At 38.7% G+C, this 23,079-nt stretch overlaps 1 protein-coding gene across 1 annotated transcript in view; it reads right to left on the reverse strand.

Annotated features, from left to right (window-relative positions):
• The window catches only part of LOC140496398 (mitochondrial inner membrane m-AAA protease component AFG3L1-like), a 57,575-nt gene that overhangs the window by 15,982 nt on the left and 18,514 nt on the right, over window positions 1-23,079 (reverse strand). The window contains exons 7-15 of the mRNA XM_072596069.1: window positions 22,802-22,926; window positions 18,521-18,791; window positions 17,732-17,869; window positions 14,646-14,799; window positions 10,286-10,393; window positions 8,461-8,586; window positions 7,716-7,826; window positions 3,356-3,471; window positions 1,819-2,019 (exon numbers count right to left, since the gene is read on the reverse strand). Of these exons, the coding sequence (XP_072452170.1) occupies window positions 1,819-2,019; window positions 3,356-3,471; window positions 7,716-7,826; window positions 8,461-8,586; window positions 10,286-10,393; window positions 14,646-14,799; window positions 17,732-17,869; window positions 18,521-18,791; window positions 22,802-22,926 (1,350 nt within the window). The remainder of the gene's footprint in view (window positions 1-1,818; window positions 2,020-3,355; window positions 3,472-7,715; window positions 7,827-8,460; window positions 8,587-10,285; window positions 10,394-14,645; window positions 14,800-17,731; window positions 17,870-18,520; window positions 18,792-22,801; window positions 22,927-23,079) is intronic.

The following is a 23,079-nucleotide window of genomic DNA, read 5'->3' on the forward strand; positions in this document are numbered from 1 at the left end:
GACTGGAGCGACTGGGCTTGTATACCTTTGAGTTTAGAAGACTGAGAGGGGATCTGATTGAGACATATAAAATTATTAAAGGAATGGACATCCTGGAGGCAGGAAACAGGTTTCCGCTGATGGGTGAGTCCCGAACCAGAGGACACAGCTTAAAAATAAGGGGTAGGCCATTTAGGACAGAGATGAGGAGAAACTTCCTCACCCAGAGAGTGGTGGCTGTGTGGAATGCTCTGCCCCAGAAGGCAGTGGAAGCCCAGTCTCTGGATTCATTTAAGAAAGAGTTGGATAGAGCTCTCAAGGATAGTAGAATCAAGGGTTATGGAGATAAGGCAGGAACACGATACTGATTGAGAATGATCAGCCATGATCATAATGAATGGTGGTGCAGGGTCAAAGGGCAGAATGGCCTACTCCTGCACCTATTGTCTATTACAGATCAATTAATCCTGACATCAGCGATAGACTTGAATGTATTCCCTAACATAAAGGTTGTGATAACAGGACACTTAGAAAATATGAATGGGATTATGCAAAGTCAGAATGGATTCACGACAGTGAAAATCTGTTTGAGAAACATACTGCTGGATGTAACTAGCAGAATAAATGAAGGATGCCTGGTCGATGTGGTGTATTTAGATTTTTTTAAAATAGTAAAGCTTTTAATAAAGTCCCACCCAAGAACTTAATGAGCAAAATCAATGCACACGGGACTGTTGGCAATATATTAGCATGGACTAAGAATTAATTAGCAGACTGCAAAGAAGAGACTAGGACTGAATCAATAAGTTTTGTGGTGGAAGATGGTGACAAGTGGAGTTAGATTTCCAGAAGTTATAAAGTGTCAATGGTTATGGGGAGAGAGCAGGAACATGACATTGAGAGGAAGGACTAGCCATTATCATGTTGAATCGTGGAGGAGCTCAATGGGTCAAATGGCCTACTCCTGCTACTATTTTCTCTGTTTCTATGAAATGGGAGAGGTGTTAGTGAGGACCAAGATCTCTGAATTGCTGAACCTTATTTTTAAAAGGTATGAAACTGTATCTAAAGAAAGAGGACCTCTTACAATAATTAGCAATAGTAGAACCCAAGAAAGGATATTGGGCAATCGGGCAATTAGGATATCAGCGTGAAAAGGGGCATGTGTGTGTAGAGCAGTGAAAGAGAATGCAAGACAAAGAGGAGAAATGAGGAAAAAGGTAAACGTTCAAAGAATTGCAGAGAATGGAAGATAGGAAGGACTGACTTAGGTGCAAAGGGAAAGCCAAAGCAGGTTGCTGCATGATCACTTTCTTGGAGCTGAAGAAAGCTATGAGCTCAGTGAATTTGTCACCAGAGGTGAGCCTAGAATGAGCAAATCGGAGGAGTTTGACAAGATAGTTGCCAGTGACAGCCGCATCCCAGGGAAGAATAAAAAATACTAATTCAATCACTTAGGAAGGCAAGTGGGATAGCATTTGCCACTGCATTAAAAATACTCTTTAACTGTAACATCTAACATCTATAACCATGGCTAAGTTCAGTGATGGAAATAATGTTACAAAAATAACAAACACTATTAAAGCATTATTAGTGATAATAGGTCTCCAAAAAGTTTTGCAATTGGCCCCATTCCACTAGGATGAAAGAACGTAATGTAAATGAACAATGCACAACTTTGCTTCTCCCAGGAATAAAAATACAAGGAGGGCACCCGCCTTTTCCAAGTGGCTTATTTGAAACCGAAGAAACTCTATTTGTCGAGCCCCAAAATGAATCACAGGTCAAACAGGGAATCAAAACAATTGAGATGATAATGAGGTATGAAAGGAGGTTTACCTGGGCATAAGCACTCTGTGTGATTCTTTTCAGATCGTCCTGAGCACCTGTTGTGATGCGTTCAAAAAATATCTGCTCAGCCACTCGGCCACCAAGCATCATGCACATGCGATCAAAAAGCTGCTCTTTTGTGTAAAGGTACTGCTCTTTAGGCAAGTATTGTGCATAGCCAAGACCTTTCCCACGAGGTATAATAGAGACCTGCAGAAATAAATTAGGCATTAGATCTTTAAGGACTGAAAATTTTTAAGATAAAACAATACTTCTTTAAATCTGACCTACAATTTATGTCATACAGAGTGATCACAAACTTTCAATACATGCAGGAATGATCTACTTCAAATACTTTTCATTTAGAATGTTTCCATAGCTTTAGCTTCACAATTAAAACATGAGCTGTATATATTTGAAAACTTTATTGGCAATAAAAAAAACCATCAAAAATAAATGAAATAAATTGTTCTCTATTTTTCTAACTTGGTAATTAGAAATAAGGTTGGTGCAATCACAATCTGAATTTGATAAAATGAGAAGATCATATAATTCAGAAATTAAACTGTTTAATGGTTTTTAATATACATTGCAATGGATGTTATTCCTTGATAATCTTACGAGTCCACACATTTTTGTTTTGCCATTAAAATAATGGTAAATCTCTTCCTACAAATGAAAAATCATAAAACTACCCTTTTATCTTCTTTTTGGGTTGTTGTGATACAAAATAGCGATTTAGCTTCTACTAAATAGGTCATTGGTTACAAATAAGAGGTAGCTTACTTAAACAGAGATTAGGTGAAACATTTTCTTTCAGAACTCTCTTCTTTAAAGGGTGATAGAAGCAGTGTCCCTGAGTAGCTTAAAGGCAGAGATAAACAGATTCTTGTTCACCAAAAGGGTAAAAGCTTTTCAGGGGTAGGCAAGAATGTGGACTGAAGTTTGTCAGGTTAGCTATAATCTTAACGAACAGCACAGCAGGCTTGAGGGGCTTCATAGCCCACTCCTGCTCCTGTGTTCATATTTAATAAACATATAGCAAAAACAGTACAATTAAATTCCCACTCAATTCATCACTTGTTTTTATAATATCTTGCTCCACAAATTCTTTCACCTTCTTTGAAAGAACCGAGCTTTCCCATTTAGTTTTAAAACACAAACTGCTGAAGAAACTCAGCTGGTCTGGTAGCATCTGTGGAGAGAAAACAGTCAACATTTCAGGTCCAGAGACCCTTCTTCAAAACCTCTCTTCAGTGATGCTGCCAGACCTGCTGAGTTTCTTCAGCACTTTTTGTTTTTGTTTCAGATTTGCAGTTCTGTTTTTTTGCTTCTCATTTTATATGTTCATTAAGCAACCGATTTGGGAGTAACAACTTTTAGGTTCGAAGAATCAAAGTGTAAAGCCAGAAAACTTCCATTCATTCGCACAAATTATTACTCGACTGTCCTGTGATACTGAGTTCTTATATCCTACTTGATGTCAAAATATTCACTCATACTTTTCATACTTTTCTTCAAAACAAACAACAGTGATTTTTTTTACTTTAAGTAGAGGGTCTGCATGTTCCAAGAACCATCCAACTACAGCATGTCCTGCCTCATGGTAAGCAACAACCTTCTTCTCATCAGGTTGCAAGACCTGTGTTTTTTTCTCTAATCCTAAAATGGAACAAAGAACAAAAAGCGATCAACAAAAGAAAGATGCAGTTTTAAATGGATAGATTGTTCAGGGAAATTTTAGTTTTGTTATGGACCAGACCAAACCCCCTCAAAATATATTAAGATGACAGTCCACACTCTAATATTTTCTTAAGTTAAAGATAAGTGTAAGGCATTGCATTCTAGATGATATTCAATTGGTCAAGCTATCGACTTTAAGCAAAACACACTTTATTTTTACAGTACAGTTAAAATACAAAATAAAAATAAAAGAATTCGCTTAACTGTAACTCTAACGAAATGCTTAACAAAATAATATGTATATTAACTACTTCGAATTAACTGTTCCAATGTAGTAACATCTGATAAATACACCCTTGGCAAACTCAGTAAAATAGATTGTCTTATATGCAATTCTAGCAGCAGGAAGAGAACCCCAGTTTTTAGCAGTACACAGAGGGGAATAAACGTTTCCACATCCAGCTTTAAGAACCCGGCAAATGCTAAAAGCTAAAACTGAAAATCCTGGTTCTGTGGGAGCTTGACCCCACCCTGGCTGCTTCTATTCTTCCAAGTTTTAAAAAACACCCAAGGCCTCACAAGCTATTTACTCTATTGGCTTTGAGCAGAATGCTCAGCATCTCTGTCTTAAACTTTCTTTGTTTTTTTAAAAAAAGGTCAAATACACCTCTTAAAGCCATAGTATCGTCACAGTTTAGATGCTAAGTGTACCCTCTGCCCTACTGCTCTACTGCAGTTTTCAAATACTGCGTAATGATGAATGAACTGGATATCTAATCAATCACAGAATGATAAAATTTTAAGCTATACAAGTTTCAAATCTCTGACAGTCAAGAAAAGACAGATTTATTTCAAACATACCAGCTATATGGATATATGAACAGGTAGGGTTTAGAGGGCTATAAGGTCTAATGCTGGCAAATGGGACTAGATTAATTTAGGATATATGAACGAGTTGCACCGAAGGGTATGTTTCCATGCTGTAAACTCTATGACTCTATGTCACTCTGAGTGCTATGGTATACAATGACGCGATCAGAGAATGGCCTTGGTTTTAAGAGACAGTTAGAGTAAACAGAATAGGTGGCTGCTTGATTAAATTATACAAATACAAGTTGTTGACATACAGATTGAAATTGTTCAATTAGGATGATACATTCATCACATATACAGAAGTATAAAAATCACAATTCAGAAAACTTTTCTAACTCCAAAGGGACAACAGGCGTCATAAACTGACTATGTTACTTAATTCTAACACTAAGTACCCATCAGCACCTATCCTCCACCCAGCCAATATCATCTCTTTTACTGCTTAAAATCCCTTTCCTCAATAATTTTAATGCAGTATACAAATTCCATTCAAATATTTAAAGCTGTCTTTGCACAGCACATTGCCTATCATATGACCTAACTTGATTTGGGTTTGAGCAGTACGCTTTTGCACATATGGAAATCTGCCTGCACTTGACTGCAACATCTCGTCATTGGGATTACCCTGCACACTGGATTAGAATATGCACTGATTACTGTCACATGACTTTGCATCTAACTGCACCATTTTTAAGGTAAGTAATTTTAACCTACTATTACTGACATCCTCCTGCTGCTGTTATCGACTGAGGTTCAGGGCTGTACTTCTGCACACACTAGCTTCTCAGATTTAATCTGCTGCTACCTTTGAACTTGGATAGAAACATGCTCTCTTTTACACTTCACCTGAAGAAGAAGTGCTCCAAAAGTTTATCATTTCTGGTGTTGTGTGATTCTGACTTTGTCCACCCTAGTCCTAAACTGGCACCTCCACATTACGACACAATTGGGAGATATTATTGCAAACAATGTGCCTGCTATTTAAGTACATGAAACAGTGAGACAATATAAACATTACCAGGACTAAACTCCTCATTAAGCCTCAGAAGAGAGCCAAAGTTAAAGTTACATTAAGCACAATAAAATGGAAACAATCATAGGAATTCAATGTTTGTGAGAAGATTTGAAGCCCGGGTGCTCGTTGTTGTGGTTATGTTCGCCGAGCTGGGAATTTGTGTTGCAGACGTTTTGTCCCCTGTCTAGGTGACATCCTCAGTGCTTGGGAACCTCCTGTGAAGCGCTTCTGTGATGTTTCCTCCAGCATTTATAGTAGTTTGTCTCTGCCGCTTCCAGTTGTCAGTTCCAGCTGTCCGCTGCAGTGGCCGGTATATTGGGTCCAGGTCGATGTGTTTGTTGATAGAGGCATGGCACTTATCCACAGATTCTAGGAATTCCCTGGCTGTTCTCTGTTTGGCTTGTCCTTTAATAGTAATGTTGTCCCAGTCGAACTCATGTTACTTGTCATCTGCGTGTGTGGCTACTAAGGATAGCTGGTCGTATCATTGGTGTTCACCAACTAGCCACGAAACGACACGACCAGCTATCCTTAGTATCCACACACGCAGAGGACAAGCAACATGAGTTCGACTGGGACAACACTACTATTATAGGCCAAGCCAAACAGAGAACAGCCAGGGAATTCCTAGAGGCTTGGCACTCATCCACAGATTCAATCAATAAGCACATCGACCTGGACCCAATATACCAGCAACTGCAGCAGACAGCTGGAACTGACAACCAGAAGCGGCAGAGACAAACCACCATAAATGCTGGAGGAAACATCACAGAAGCGCTTCACAGGAGGCTCCCAAGCACTGAGGATGTCACCTAGACAGGGGACGAAACGTCTGCAACACAAATTGCCAGCTCGGCGAACAGAACCATAACAATCATAGGAATTTGTATGATTACAACAGGTTTGCTTGCAAACCACCATTCCATGGCATTGCTTATAGTGAAGTACATGGCTTTTGCCAGTTTCATTTTGTCACATTCAGAGGTTTGGGACAGATAGATAGTACTTGTTGACATTGCTGGAATATAATATTGCATTGTATTACAAACTCTCACATTGCTAATTGTAATCATTGCTCTCTATTTCTGATTTTGCAGCTGAATTAAGGTTGTTCACGGAGGACACCGAACCTACAATATAAAGGAAATACTTGCATCATGCAGATAGAAAGTAAACAGAACCTCTGAAAACAATAACTTAAAACCATAATTAGATTCAAAAGAAAGAAACATGCTATTCTGCAGTTCTTTAATGCTAGATGTATTAAAGATAGCAATCTGTTCAGGTGCATTTAACACTCAACATAACAACTGTAAACTCTCACCATCTGATATCCCCAAGCTGCAACATTAAGAACGAACGAACTTTGGCTTTGATAGACTCTAAGAAGATACTAAACCATTTTGTCCATCAATATTATAATGTTAATTGCTGACATGATTGAATGTTCTGCATATGTCAAAAAAGATCAATTTAAGTGATCATTCTACAATAGGTATATTTAAAGGCTGAGCAAAGGGAAATTGAATGAATGAGAATACACTTGTCTGAAGAATAAATACTTGCAGAGACTGGTTGGACAATTTCCGTACTGTACATTTTGATGCCAATCTACCAAACCGAAGGAAGTTTATTTGGAGGAAATACTTTCTGTTCAGCAATCATTGAACGAGTGAAACAGACACAAAGAAATGCAAGACTGGCTTTCCTAATTTTCCTAAAAGCACATTTTGTTCTTACCCTCATTTTCTCCTATGGGTTAAAAAAAAGATGACTACTTTTACAAAGATTTAAGTTTGGCTGATTTCTCACAAGCACCAAAAGAGTTGAGAGCAGCAGAGAATCATAAATTTAAAAGATCTATTTGTATTTTTACCAAAAGTTATACAAATATGGAATAAACAGAATGTTTTCACCAGCAGTGGTGGCTCTTAGCAGCCTTTCAAAGAACACAGCTCACTTAAACCTGTAACTAGTGAAGCAGCCATCACCAGTGACCATCACAATGATGCATTTACCATTTGATGTCAAAGATAAAAGGTAGAAAAATCATCATAGTGTCCCTACAGCATGCAAGCAGGCCATTCGACCCATCAAGTCCACACCGACTCTCTGAACAGCATGACACTCAGATCCATCCTCTTACTTGATCCCCGTAACCTTGCATTTCCCATGGCAAATCCATCTAGCCTGCATATCCCTGGATACAATGGGCAATTTAGCATGGCCAATCCACCTAACCGGCACATCTTTGGACTGTGGCTAAATGTACAGGCACATTGGCACATCTTTGGACTGTGGCTAAATGTACAGGCACATTCCAAGTCAATCTCACCTCCAATCACACGTTCTATTGCCTGTTCAAAGTGCTTCACATGGATTGATTCGCTTAAATGACGAGCAGCAATCAGAGCAGCTTCATTACAGACATTGGCAATATCAGCACCTGGAAAAAAAACAGCATATTGTATCAGTGTTGAATATGAGTTATAAGGGTCTTGATTTTTGTGGATGCTGTGGGCTTCCACATTAGGGAATAAAAATTGCCTTTTTCTACCAATCTTCAGTATTAAACTCCCTAACCATAGGTCGACCAAGAATGAAATGCACACTAAAACTAGTTCTGCAATGGTCCAATCTTAATGTGAGGTCTCTCCTTGCAAAACACAGCTTCTTACCTGTGTTACGGAGTCAATACAACACAGAAGGAAACCATTCAACCCACAGATCATTAAGAACTACATAACTGTCAACTACACATGTATCAGATAGCTATCCACATGGGAGATTTGCATTGCATCATTCTGACATGGATTTAAACCCAACAAACTGAATTACGCTACAACATGCAAACCCACAAATCACTAAGTCTGTCTATATAATGGTATGAGTCAATGTGACAAAGTTTGCTTTCAAACTGTTGCACTGGTCTGAACTGCAATACTCATTCAACCTTTTCTTTCATCTCATGAATACCTGGGGAATAAATACATAAGGCTTGGTTATTAACTTGCTAACAAGTTCTAAACCACAGAAGACTGACAGTATAATTAAGTACTCTCTCCTTTTTGAAGACTCACCAGTGAACCCAGGAGTAAGTGCAGCTAGTTTACGTGCCAATGTTTCCTTACTGATACTAGAGTTCATCTTCAACGGGCTAAGATGAACTTTGAAAATTGATGCTCGTCCTTTGATATCAGGTGGACCTGCAAGTCAAAACAAATCCAGCAAACCTTAGATGAATTACAAAACTGGCTGAGTTCCCAGTGATTAATTATATTCTAATATAGTCTAAACACTGATTAGGTCCTGTAAAACATTATGTATTGTTATTTTTGGAATGGACAAAAATATGCATTTTAGTTATAATAACTTCAATTGTTTAATTTAAAAGAGGCTATGGCAAGGATCATAACTGTGACACAAATTTAAATGAAACTATTTATGGCATGAATGCTATTCACTTCATCTGCAGAAATATTGAAATAATCACATCATCATTTCTTTTACATTGTAGCTGCTGTGAAACAGCTATGCAACGTTCGACAACTACATCTATTTGATAACTCCAAGGGAAAATTATATTCTTGATGTGGAAAAACAGAACCAAGATTAAAAGCAAAATACTGTGGAAGTTAGAAACTGAAATAATAATGAAGTGCTTGAATAACTCAGCATGCCTGGTAATATCTGAGGAGAAACAAACAGAATTAAGGTTTTGAGTCCAGCATCACTCTTCTTTGGAACTTATCATTATTTCAGAACCTAAGGTGTTCGTAAACTATCAACTGACATCTGGTTTATTCCAAACAAAGCAACACTGAGCAATTTAAAATAAAACATTTCTTTTTAATAGTCCTGGGACATAAAAACCAACATCATTTTTAATTTATGGAAGATCTCTCGATGCCGTATAAGACTTTGTTATAGACACTTAGTCCATATTTTAGGTTTCCTAATTCCTTTCTTGTACCAAAGGCTAATAACTGGCAACACTGACCTACCCATTAGTAAAAACTCAAACTGCACCTATCAAATCGATTGTGTTGCACATGGAAGCAATTTGTTTTTTAAAAGATTAGATGAACAATACTGAACATTGTGGGGTAACGATTATGTTTTGAACAGGATTGGGAAATTATGCAACAAATATGCTTGAATAATCATAAACAAAACCTTCCATGATGGTTTTTTTTTTCTCCAAGATACTTATTGCTATATTTAAATGGTAAATTTGTGCAGTTTTGTTAATATAGATAAAAACGAGTTAATCCAAAAGTAAGCATTTTTAATTTGAATTCCCCTATGAATAACAATGACTGAGAAAACTCCACAACATTTAATAGCCTATTTGGTGTACACTAGCCAACTTCTTAATAAAACAAGACTGTTTCAACATTAAAAGATTTCTAATAAGATAAAATCTGAAGAGCCTACTGGAAACAGAAGATGCTTGCAATTTTAACCTGAAAATCGCCACTTTTTTGGGAAGGGCCAGATTCCAGCAAATTGAATCTTGAACCAGAACAGAAGATCACAGAAAGTACAAATGCATTGCTTTTGGATGCAATGCAGTTTTACAATTCTTTTGCACAAATTTGGCTAATTACATTGAAATCTGGATACAGAAACACTACATTATATATTGAGACTGCACCTGTTTAAAGTATACACACAAACAGTAAGTGGCTTGCAGCAAAGGAGCACAGTGCTTTCTTAACACTACCATGATGGTTCAAATGCTGTTTAAATCATGCCAAATTAGGAATTTCAAATCAGCTCAGCTACTCAGCTTCTGTAGCAAGAAAGCCTACCACCAATAATTTGATCTTATCCATTTGCTAAGAGCTGGCATAGTAAGTCATGTACTTTGTCAGCTGCCTAAATCATTAGCTGTCAACCTACCAATATAAATTTGTCTATCAAATCGCCCTGGTCTCATCAATGCTGGATCAAGGATATCAGGTCGATTTGTTCCTGCCAGAACAACAACATTGGTGCTTGTGTTGAATCCTAAAACAAGAATAAAAATTAAGATGATAGGTAAAAGCATGATCAAGTAAGTGCAAATATAAAACATGGTGTTAATATCGATAGAGAAAATAAGTAACATAACCATGCAATTAGTTTGGAAATTTACTGTTAAATCTAGAGTGCACAGGTTCAAAATGTTTCCTCAAAATTATTCTCAGTTGTCAACTTTGTATACAAGAGGCAAAGTGGCTTATTTTCATTCTCCACAAAGGTAAAATGAATTTGCCCATTCATTATGAAAGCCAACTTTTGCCCATTTTCAAATGTCTTTCATCAGAGTCTCCACTGCTGCAGTCAACTCTCTAAATGAACTATTCACAGAAACCATCCACAATCACATTCTCTTGTGATAATTCTATTTATTTTCAAGATGGGTCCACACCATCCTGCCCTCTATCCAGAATGTGATTGAACTTTGTTTGCCTGTTGCTCTGATATTCACTATTGCTTAGGTTTGCTCTGTATTGCTGGTCTACAGAAGTAATTTGATAGGTAGATGGCCACAATGATAACTCTTCTTTCCATATAGTATTGCAGATGCTACCTTGATGTCAATGTAAGACACTATCCTCACAATGACCAATATGTGACAAAGAAATACAAGTACAAAAATTGATGAAACACACTTGCAGTCTGTTTCTCTTTTCCAGAATTTAGAAACAAATGCGCATAATAATTAAAACATACTTGCATGCACTATATTGGAATCACATGTCCATTACTTAGTTTAATTTACTAGTTATTAATGCAACTCGTCAATCCTAATTCTAAACTAATGACATGTGGCTAATGTATTGGAGAACATTAGTGAAAAGACAGTGCATGTGTGAATATCCTGAATTTATGAATTACTTTTATATATTTTTATATGGATAGGTTTACTTCAGTCTGACTGATCTTTTTAAATTCAATTGCCACGGCTAATGATTTGTAGCTATGCAAGGCTACTGACATTCTGTTAATGAAAATGATCATGAAGATTAAAAATTATTGGCTTTTAACAGTATTAAACACTCTCCAAAATTTACAAATAGAAATGCAACAGCAATTGTAAGGTCACACATAATACAAATACAATCGTGGGATTTCATCGCACAGAGTGAATTCAAGGACATTGTTTGTTAAGCAACAAAGAGATTATTCAGTGCACTATATTAGTGGTGTTTTTTTAAATTATGGGATTTAAAAGCAACTCTTTAAAAAAAAAATCAAATCACACTGCCATTTTTCTTCTGTACGGCTTGCTGTAAATTAAAAACCGGGGAGTTACAAAAAATGCAATGGGAAAACCACATCAGATGGTATCAAATTTATAACAAATAGGTAAAAATATATTAAAACTAAAGAAAATTCATTAATATAGCTCTTTTCACAACCTCAGGACACCTTAAAGTGGATTGTAGCCAATAAAATACTTTTGAAGTGTAGTCACTGTTGTAACATAGGAAATGCAGAAGTCAATTTGGACTGGTTTCCACAACAATAAGAATGAAATGACCAGATTACATATGCTATTTTCAGATATTGGTTGATGGTTAAATGTTGATCAAGGCACTGGAATGAAGCCACCAGCTCTTTTTCAAATAGTACTGTGGATTCTTTTGCATTCACCTAAGTAGGCGAGGCCTGACTATAATATCTCACCTGAAAGTGAGCAGCTCTGATAATTCAGCACTGCTTCAATACTGGGATTGAAGTATCAGCCCACATTATATGCTTCAATTTTTAAACTGGGATCCACAATCATTTGAAACTGAAGTTCTACCCTTGTCCCAAAGACAGCATTTTCGATTTTTTATAGCTAATTTGAAGATATATTCAATGCTGAAAACCATAACTTGTTTTGATTTATTATGTTCGCCATGTACCTAATTGACCATACATTTTTAAAGGCTATGAGATGAGATAATAAGCATAATGTAGTAGGTTGGAATTAAGGAAACAAGGTGCAGGAATATACTATTCAGCTCTGTCTTTCAATATGATCATAGCTAATCATCTATCTCAATCCCATCTTTCCACTTTCTCCACCAATCCTTTGATGCCTTAAAAATCTAAAAATTTACCCTGTATCTTTCTTTAGAAAACAGGCGACTTCTTTAGAAAATTGGCGACAGGTTTAGGGGAAGGATCTGGATCAGTGCAGGCTTGGAGGGCCGAAGGACCTGTTCCTGTGCTGTAATTTTCTTTATTCTCTTTGTTTTTTGTATATTCAGTGACGTGGCCTCCACAGTGATCAGTGATAGAGAATTTGACAGGCTGACCACCCTGTGTGAAAAACTGGTGTCCCCATTTCAATGCTAAAGGCCCCACCCTGTATCCTGAGATTTTGACCCCTGGTTCTAGACTCCCCAATCAGGGAAAACATCCTCCCTGCATTTATCCTGACCGGCTCTGTTAAAATTTTAAACAACGCACTCAGATTTCCTCTCATCCTTCTAAACTCTAGTAAGTAATTGCTCAGTCAAATCAATCTTTCCTCATATATTGTTCCCAGCACCGTGTGGTATCCGCTGCACTCCCTCCATCCTTTCTTTGGAAGATCAACCAAAACTGTACGCAATATTCGGAATACAAATCCTCTTTTAATTAATTGCTTGCTGCCTATTTTCATTGACTCGTGTACAAAGACAACAAGATACCTATGTATATCCTAATGCACCATTATTTAAACAATACTGTCTGTTTTTCATACTGAAGTGTGTAATTTCCCATTTAACCACTGTGTACTGCACCTGCCATTACTTGCCCACTCAACCTGTCGAGTCACTTTGAAGCCTCCTCCTCACAATTCTGTCTAGTTTGATATAATCAGCAAACTTGGAAATGTTGCAACTGATTCCCTCATCCCTGTAATTTATATGTCATGAATACCTGGGGTCCAGGCACCAATCCTTGTTGTACATAATGAGTCACTGCCTGCTCTTTGGAAAAAAGGCCTATTTACTCCCACAATCTATCCAGTCTGTCAACTGATTCTCAATTCATGTCAATATATAACCCCCCATCACGTGCTTTAATTTTGCTCACCAACCTCGTGTGAGGAACCTAATTAAAAATCTTCTGAAAAATCCCACATACACATCCATTTGGTCCTCTCTTAACTATTCCCTTAGCTGCATACTCAAAAAAATTCTACTAGATTTGTTAAGTTTGATTTGCCTTACATAACCTATACTGCTTTTGTCCAATCACATTAATGCTTTCCAAATGCGGTATCAAACAAGTACTAAATTAATTTGTGGGATGAAGGGAAATTCCATTCCAAACCTCCTATGACTAAAACCCAAGACTCCAGTGCTACAAGCTACATATTTCATAACAGACTCCATAATAGGCTAACTAGTCTGTAAATCTCTGTGGTCTTTTTCCCTCTTATTTTACACACTGGGGTTGCATTTACCACCTTGCAATTTGTAGAAACTGCTCCAGAACCTACAGAATTCTAGAAGATGATCACCAATGTATCTAATAATTCCAGGGCCACTTCCTTTGGTACTCTGGGTTGTAGATTATTAGGACCTGGGGATTTATCAGACTTTAACCCCATTATTCTCCCCATCACTACTTTTTTGTTCAATTGTGCAATCTCCCTTGGCCCATTGTTTCTTAACATTTCTGGGAGGCATTTGTGCCCTCTTTTGTGAAGATAGGACCAAAAGTATGCATTCAAATATTTTGCTATTTCTTTGTTCTCCATTATAATTCCCCAACCTCCAACTGTAACTGTCCTATATTTGTCTTTACCAATCTTTTTCTTTTCACATATTTATAGAAGCTTTTATGGTCAATTTGTGCACTCCCAGAAATTTTACTCTCATAATTTAGGTTGAAATTAGGTAGCTTGTAGCACTGGAGTCTTGGGTTTTAGTCATAGGAGGTTTGGAATGGAATTTCCCTTCATCCCACAAATTAATTCAGTACTTTACTTGTTTGATACCGCAATTGGTGAATGCACTTATGAACATTTTGGACAAGTTCAATACAAAGTAAGTTTTTCAATAAAAACTAGCTTCACGTCCCTTCATTTATCCAAGAACTGTGGTGCCAGGGGTAGGAGAGAAGAGTATATTTAACTGTACAGAAAAGTATTACAGGAAGTCAGTGCATTTTACATAAAATCCTTTTATAGCAGAATATGCATACTTGGTATTAAATTCTTAGTTAAAGTCAAATGAATTTTTGTGCTATCCAAGTAGCAGTCATGTCAACATTTATCCTCATCACATACCATCCATCTCGACCAGTAGCTGATTTAGGGTGTTCTCCTGCTCACTCTGTCCACCAAAGTTTCCCCTACCCCGCTTCCTTCCAACAGCATCAATCTCATCAATGAAAAGAATGCATGGAGCATTTTTCCGTGCCATGGCAAACATGTCCCTCACCTGAAACAGGAAATAGCCACTCAACTATTAGCAGGAGTTCCAATTCTTGTTTTTGTAATATGCTCTGCTTAAAGTAGAAACATTAACGCTTTAATATCCGACAAAACCCATCTCAGAACTACTCAGATAACAGCAAAATATACACTAGAAATCAAGACAGGAATTAAAATGTAGGTGGCCTTAAACTGCAAAACCTGAAAGCAAGGGGTTGTGTATGAGAGAGGTGGGAGAAAACAGTTACAAATTGAGTACTCACTGATATTCAAAACAATGGAAAGTGTTTAAGCTTAAGGCAGTCTACAGTTTTACATGTTGAGTTACCGGAATGTAATATTATAGCTCCGTTATGTGATATGAATTTAAGAATACTTCACATGAAAGGTGCATAATTAAAACTTTATGGTTACAAAACTGGTAGTATTTAGCTGGGAAATTTGCAGCCTGATTGCTTCACATGGTTAATTCCATACACTCAAGGCAGGGACCATACTGCATTCATACCTCATGTAACTAAAATTGGTAAGCTGCTAGTGTCTCACTGTTTAATAGCAGCTCTCGTATTGTGTGGGATGGAGTAGAAGACAAAAAGTTAGGAGTCCCCAACAGCACTGAAAGCAGACTGCACTTATTAAACAGGAATTGCATTTGACTAAGTACCAAGGAAGGCCAGGATAATGCAGGAGTAAACACCTAAATGTTTAGCACTGCTCTAGCGGTCAGATGGGAGATTATTAGCAGAAATAAAAACAAAAGAACTGTAGATGCCGGGGATCTGAAATAAAATAAAAGGTCTTGGAAAAACTCAGGTTTAACAGCACCTGTGGTGGTAAACACAATGTCTAATATAGCTATTTTTCAGAATGGGAACAAAATAATGGGTTAATGCAAGCATCATTATCACAGCCAGGTCTTGGGCTCAAAGAAAGAAACTCATTGTGCAGATAAGGGCTTCTAAAACAAGATTCCAGTTCTAACTTTGATCACGCTCTCCTTAAAAATTACACACACAAAACCTGCTCCCAAAGAACCATTTCAATCAATCCTTTAAAATCACTGCTATGCACTTCATTTCCTGCATTAACTACTGGCCTCACAATTACTTCCTTACACCAGCGCCATCTTTCATAAGTCATCCATACTCTTCTACCCTGATGGACATACACCTCATTTGCACACACTAACACAGTATCTTTGATCTTGTGAGACACACATATACCAAAACAGAAAGCAGACAAGGACAGGCCACTGTCAATCCACAAATAGCTCCCCCGATAGAGGCAAAGGTCATAGGTGGGGTTACAAGAGAAATAGTGACTGTTGAGTCTGAAGGACTTGTCCTGCCGTAGATCTGACCATCTCACCACCAGAAAATATCAAGGCATTCAACCACAACCCAGCTAATTCCAGTTTGAAATGGGCATCTCACATTCGTAACATAGAGATCTGAACAGAGAGTTTCTTTGCAACAATCAGGAAAAAGGGCAGAAGAATGAGATGCCAAGGAACCAGCTAATTACAAGGACTGACCTTGCATTCTAAGTCTGCTGTAGAGAACAAACTTCAGCTGTAAATGCTGATCGATAGCAATCTGTCAGGAACTTCTAAACAAACAGTCAAGAAAACATGGTGTAGTTCAATTCCAACCTGCACTGACCACTATGAATAGACTCTTCTACAAGTCCCCAGCAATACAGAAAATCCCATTTACTCCACATGAGATCAAGAAATGACTGAAAGCAATGAATACTGCAAAGGTTATGGGCCCTGACAAGGTTCTAGCAATAGTACCAAGACCTGTGCTCCAAAACCTGCCACACCCCTAGTCAAGCAGTTACAATATACTATAACACTGACATCTACCTGACAATGTGGAAAGTTACCCAGTATTTTATGTAGGAGAAAGTGAAGACTGCAGATGCTGGAGATCATAGCTTAAAAATGTGTTGCTGGAAAAGCGCAGCAGGTCAGGCAGCATCAAAGGAGAAGGAGAATTGACGCTTCGGGCATAAGCCCTTCAGGGCAAATCCAACCTGGTCAATTTCCACCCCATCAGTCTACTCTTGCTTATCAGGTTATGGAATGGATTGTCAAGAGTCCAATCATGCACTTGCTTTGCAATAACCTGCACACTGTGCTCAGTTTGAGCTCTGCCAGGGCCGCTCTGCTACTGACCACTCTATTTAAATAATCTGATTCAGCTTGTGTTTTTTTTTCAGGCCCAAGAAGACGAAAACACAATGAATCAAAATAGTATCCAGCATAGTTCAGGTGCAGATCAAGCAAAGGCATCCCAGCATGATCTTTTGGTCAGCTTTTCCCTAGGGTCACATGTGAATAACGAACTAAGCTACATCAGAAATTCTTCTCCTACTGACATTACAATGCAATTAAAAGTCTTAATAAACAGAGGTTGCTCATCTCATGTTTGAGGAAGGATACTGTATAGAACATATGCAAAAACAAAATGATTGTTGAGCTGAAAAGGATCACTAGAACAAGAAAATCAAGTCAGACAGAAACACACTATGAGAAAATGGGTGCAACAGATAAAATTCACTTCCTTTAGAATATCTGTAAAATGATAGTGTATTTGCAACACCTTTTCTTTTTTTGCTAGTGTCAAATATAAAGACTTCAGAATTGTGATAAGACAATGACAGTCATTTTACATCTTTAAAAAAATTATATCTTACTTGATTGTTTTGGGAATGAACAAAAATGCAGAATTAGGAATTTAAAAAAAACACAGTTCTACAAACATTGCATCAAGTAAATTATTCAAACTGCAAAGTAAGAATTGTTCAATATTCTTAACAGTTAAATCAAATGCCCCATTATGAGGTCTACTACCATTGCTGATCCAGAGTTGATTACCAAATTGGAGGATGATAATGCTTAAAAATAACATTCATATAGCAATTTCTTTTCTTACCCTGGCTGGTCCAACACCAACAAACATCTCCAGGAATTCAGATCCATTAACAGTTATAAAAGGAACATTGGCTTCCCCAGCTGTTGCTTTAGCCAACAGGGTTTTTCCAGTTCCTGGTGGTCCAGACAGAATAGCACCCTGTAACCATTGAGGGATCATTACTACAAATATTCGGCACATTTAGAATCAACAATACAACATTGTTTCAAACTCTGCTGTATTAAAATAAGAGATGTAATGCTTTATCCTCCTTTGCAGATGTTGCAATATAAATTGGACATGGATACCATCTAGTTTCTAACTTGCTTATAGCTTGAAATGGTATAATTTATATTTGTGCACTGCACTGTTTCAATAACCTGCAAGTAAAAACACAGCAACACAGAATAATTAAATTGATTTCCTTTATGAATTAATGCCCTGCATGACAATGACCTTTCAAAAACGCAAAATTTATAATGTAACAATCAAACAAACTTGGTTTTTAGATTGCAGTTCTCATGAACCTTAGGACATTCCAAAGTGTTTCAGAATCAATTAAATACTTCTGAAGCGTTGCATTGTTCATCTCAAAGGCGGAGATATTCTACGACATCCTCCAAGGCACATCTATTGTCAGACAACTATTGTTGTATGTTGAAACAGAAAGGTTTGCCAGCGCTATTTGTTTACGATTTTGTGACCCTCCTCATGCAAAGCACCATAATTTGAACATTCCTGCAATTAAGATGTTATACTTTTTTCCCGTTGCTTCAAACATTCTTCAGATTATCAATATAGTTTCCATACCTTTGGGATCTTGGCCCCCAAATCCTGATATTGCTTAGAGTTTTTCAGAAAGTTAACAAATTCCATGATTTCTAATTTAGCTTCTTCACATCCTGCAACATCCTTGAATTTGACATCAATCTCGTCTTTCAGCATTTTTGCTGTTGTTTCTCCCACACTGAAGAGTCCACCGCCTCGCCCCCCACGGCCTGCTGCCATAGAACCTCGTCGCAGTGCATACAGCAAAAAGCCGATGAGTAACAGTGTGGGGAATATGCTTAGCATGAACGAACTGCATGAAAATTAAAAACAGTTTAACAATCAAAAAGATTTTAGTTAAAATGATTACATCAAGCCTTGTTACCATAGAAACCTGCCAATACACAAAAAAATTGCTGGAAACACACAGCAAGACTGAAGGAAACAAACAAGACAGCATTTCGGCTGCAAACTCCCTTCTCTGAAATTAAAATTGAGAAGTGGACAGGAAAATTAATAAAATACATTGAAAAATCAAGGTTACTAAAAGAAAACGTGCAAACAGTTAAGGATGTTAAAGGCCTGGGGAAATGCATATAATTGGAAATATGCAAAAAACGAAAGCCTGGGGTGGTCAAGTGTTAAATTTAAACTTTTCAATGTAGTGCAATGTGCAGGCTCGTCAGCCCAGGAGCCCAGAGCTTGTCTAATCCGTCTGCTTTGCTGGTCTTTCTTTCTACGTTTTCTTAATGTTTCCATTTATTACGGTTCCTTACCCAGCAGTCGCTGGAGGAGGGCCAGCAGTCAAGTTGGAATGGGGCAGTCACAGGGCCGGAGCCGACAGGACGGCCGGCGGTCACAGGGCCAGAGTCCGAAGGACGGCCGGCGGACACAGGGCTGGAGTCAGAAGGACGGCCGGCGGACACAGGGCCGGAGTCAGAAGGACGGCCGGCGGACACAGGGCCGGAGTCCGAAGGACGGCCGGCGGACACAGGGCCGGAGTCCGAAGGACGGCCGGCGGACACAGGGCCGGAGCCCGAAGGATGGCCGGCGGACACAGGGCCGGAGCCAGAAGGACGGCCGGCGGACACAGGGCTGGAGCCAGAAGGACGGCCGGCGGACACAGGGCTGGAGCCAGAAGGACGGCCGGCGGACACAGGGCTGGAGCCAGAAGGACGGCCGGCGGACACAGGGCTGGAGCCAGAAGGACGGCCGGCGGACACAGGGCTGGAGCCAGAAGGATGGCCGGCGGACACAGGGCTGGAGCCAGAAGGACGGCCGGCAGTCACAGGGCTGCAATGGGCAAGACTGCCAGTGGTTAGCACTGAGTTTGATGTCCAGCCCGCGTCGGAGTGGGGTCTGGTGTGGTCAGCCTGTCACAGACCTTGAGCTCAACAGTACAGGGAGAAATAAGACCACATGTGGAATGCCCACAGCGTGCAGAGACTGCAGACCATAGAAGGACTGTAGCGTTTATCTTTTAATTTTATTTCTATATCTTCCTAAATTTTACTATGAAGCTCTGTGATGTAGAAATTTTTGCTTTTGTCTTTATTTCTCTATTTTTGTACCTAATCTATTTTAGTACCTGAAATAACTGCACAGAAGTTAGTGTCCTGTCATCAACTCACCCTTTACCTAATGGGTTAAAAATCACACAACACCAGCTTATAGTCCAACAGAGTTTTTTGGAAGTACAAGCTTTCAGAGCGCTACTCCTTCATCAGATAGCTTATGGCGTAAGATATAGAATTTAGAGTAAAAGATCAAAGTGTCATACAACTGATGCGGTGCATTGAACAAACCTAAATTGCTGTTAAATCTTAATTGTTTAAAATGGGTTGCATTAGTTTGTTAATCCCAGAACTTCTTTCAAGTGACAGTCCTGAAATAACTAAAGGTTTTATAAAAAAAAGTGGCATCTCAGCTCAACATTTTGAAGGTGTGTGGTTAGAGTCTGTCTGTATTCCAACCTGGAATCTAATGGTTCTATTTCCAAAGTAGGAATTGATAAAATGTCACATGGACTGACTGCCTACAGACTGTGTGCTTTTTGAACAAAATAGAATGATGTGCAAATGTAAATCTGAAAATGTAAAATCACCCCACTGATCTATGTGTGGGCGCACGTATGTGCTTGTTAGGGGGAAGGGGGGGGGGTGGGAAGAGAGAGAGAGAGAGAGAGAGAGAGCCTGTGTGTGGGAGAGAGGAAGTGAGTATGTGTGCGTGCAGATGTGATGGAGAATATGATTGAGAGAGGGTGTGCGCGTGAGTGTGAGTGTCAGTGTGGCCGTCTGTCTCCGAGAGACAGCATGTGCATGAGAGTGGGACTGCATGTGTGTGTGTGAGATTCTGTGTGAGCGTATATAGTGTAGTGGCACCTGTAGTGTGAAATGAACCCAAGATCCTACTTGAGGCCATCCTCTGGGCACAAACTTGGCTATCATCATCTGCTCGGTGACTCTGTGTCATTGTATATCCCGAAGTCCAACTTTGAGATATGCAACAAGCAGAGTCGCCAAGCAGAGGTTGATAGCCAAGTTTGGCACCCATGAGGATGGCCTCAACTGGGATCATGTCACACTACAGGTTATGCCACTACACTGTACACTCTCACACACACCCAGATCAACTCTCATAAACATGGTCTCTCAGACACACGCATACACACCCCCAACACCCACACTTACATGCATATATCTGTCACATTCATGCGTGCACACACATACATACATTCTCTCCAACATGCACACACACCCATATAAGTCAATGGGGTGAATTTGCATTTGCAGATTTATATTTGCACATCATTCTATTTTGTTCAAAAAGCACACAATCTGTGGGCAGTCAGTCCGTGTGACATTTTATAAATTCCTACTTTGAAAATAGAACCAGTTGGACTCAAGGTTGGGATACAGACAGACTCTAACCTCATACCTTCAATGTATTGTCTGAGCTGAGGTGCCACCTTTCTTTTATAAAACCTTAAGTTATCTCGGGACTGTGACTTGAAAAAAGTTCTGGGATTAATATATTAATGAATCGAAACCTGCCACCTATTCTAAGTGATTAAGATTTAACAGCGATCTAGGATGGTTAATACGTCGCATCTTTTACTATAAATTCTGTGTCCTATGATCCTGCCCCACTAGCTACCTGACGAAGGAACAGCACTCTGAAAGCTTATAGTTCCAAATAAACCTGTTGAACTATAACCTGGTGTTGTGTGATTTTTAACTTTGTCTACCTTAGTCTAACACTGGCACCTCCACATCATTTATTTACTTGTGGCCGGCCAACCAGCTCCGAGTCAGTTGCCTGAAGAGGTGATTCTCATTTCCTGGTTATTTTAGTCAGCCAGGGCTTTCTGATTGGGGCTATTCACCTAGGCCAATCAATGACCTCGTAGTCAACAAGGTCAACCTGGTTCTAATCATTACAGTATCTAAGATTTGTACCTAGGTGCTTTGTATCTAAGATGGCCCCATTTGTGACGACATTGTACACAAGTACATGTGACAATAAACCTAATTCTCAATTCTAAAAGATTCTAAATTCTTAAAATCAAACACTTAGCTGATCAGGCTCAAAAACCAAAGGTTGTCCTCTTCTGCGATTTCAAGCCATGATTTTCTAAATCAATGAAACCTCTGCAACAATCCAGGAAAGCTGGCTATTAGACTTCCCATATCAGCTGTGAAACTTCACTGCATGTTTTAGTGAAATCCCATCTCCAGAGCTTTTATGCAATTTCTCAGTCTGACAGCTGTGAAACTACACTGTTCGCTGCTTCATAAAAACGGATCTCTGAGATTTATGCAATTCCTCAGACTCCGACTTTACCACGTGGTCACTCTCCCGAAACTCACTCTTCTTCCTCCCTTTTAAGGGATCTTTATTTTTGATCTTTTTGACAAAGTTCCAAAAACAATGTAACAACGTGTAAAACAAAGCAGCAAGTACTGCCTCAAGGAAGTGACTAAACCCAGCTGAGCGCTGGAAAAAAAACCCTCAAAACCAACAGCCAAGATCTCTCTCAGCCACGATCCTCTCCTGTCCACCATTTTGTTTTGAAAAGAATAAATAACATGTAATCAGAGAGACCTTACTGCCGTACATATTTTAACTTCTTGCAGTGGCAATCAAGATTTGATGCCAGTAAGATTAGCAATTCCTATAAGACAACACTGTCCCTATAACTTCAATGCAAGCACCCAGCACAGGGATGTTAAGACACCATATATACACATTCACATAAACCTAAATTCATAGTGCATGTTTTTATTTTGAAATAAACAATGACATATTTGGGTTCCTACTTACCCATCGCTCTCAGTATTGTACACTACAGCTGCACGATTTGCTGGTTCAATCCCTATCTCTTGTTGCACATTTTCCAAATTACGCTCAAATGTATCCACACTTCCAATATTAAACCATACATAGCTCTAAGTGGGTAAAGGATAGAATACCAAATTAGTAATCTATCCAGTATGCTGTATTCATATAGTTAGTTCATACCATTGAGTAACAAATTTGATAAAATTAGTAATTTTTTCTCTGGGGCAACAATAAACTAAATTGAAAATTTAATTCTAAAT

The sequence above is a fragment of the Chiloscyllium punctatum genome, chromosome 26 (genome assembly GCF_047496795.1).
Source record: "Chiloscyllium punctatum isolate Juve2018m chromosome 26, sChiPun1.3, whole genome shotgun sequence".
Classification (NCBI taxonomy): domain Eukaryota; kingdom Metazoa; phylum Chordata; class Chondrichthyes; order Orectolobiformes; family Hemiscylliidae; genus Chiloscyllium; species Chiloscyllium punctatum.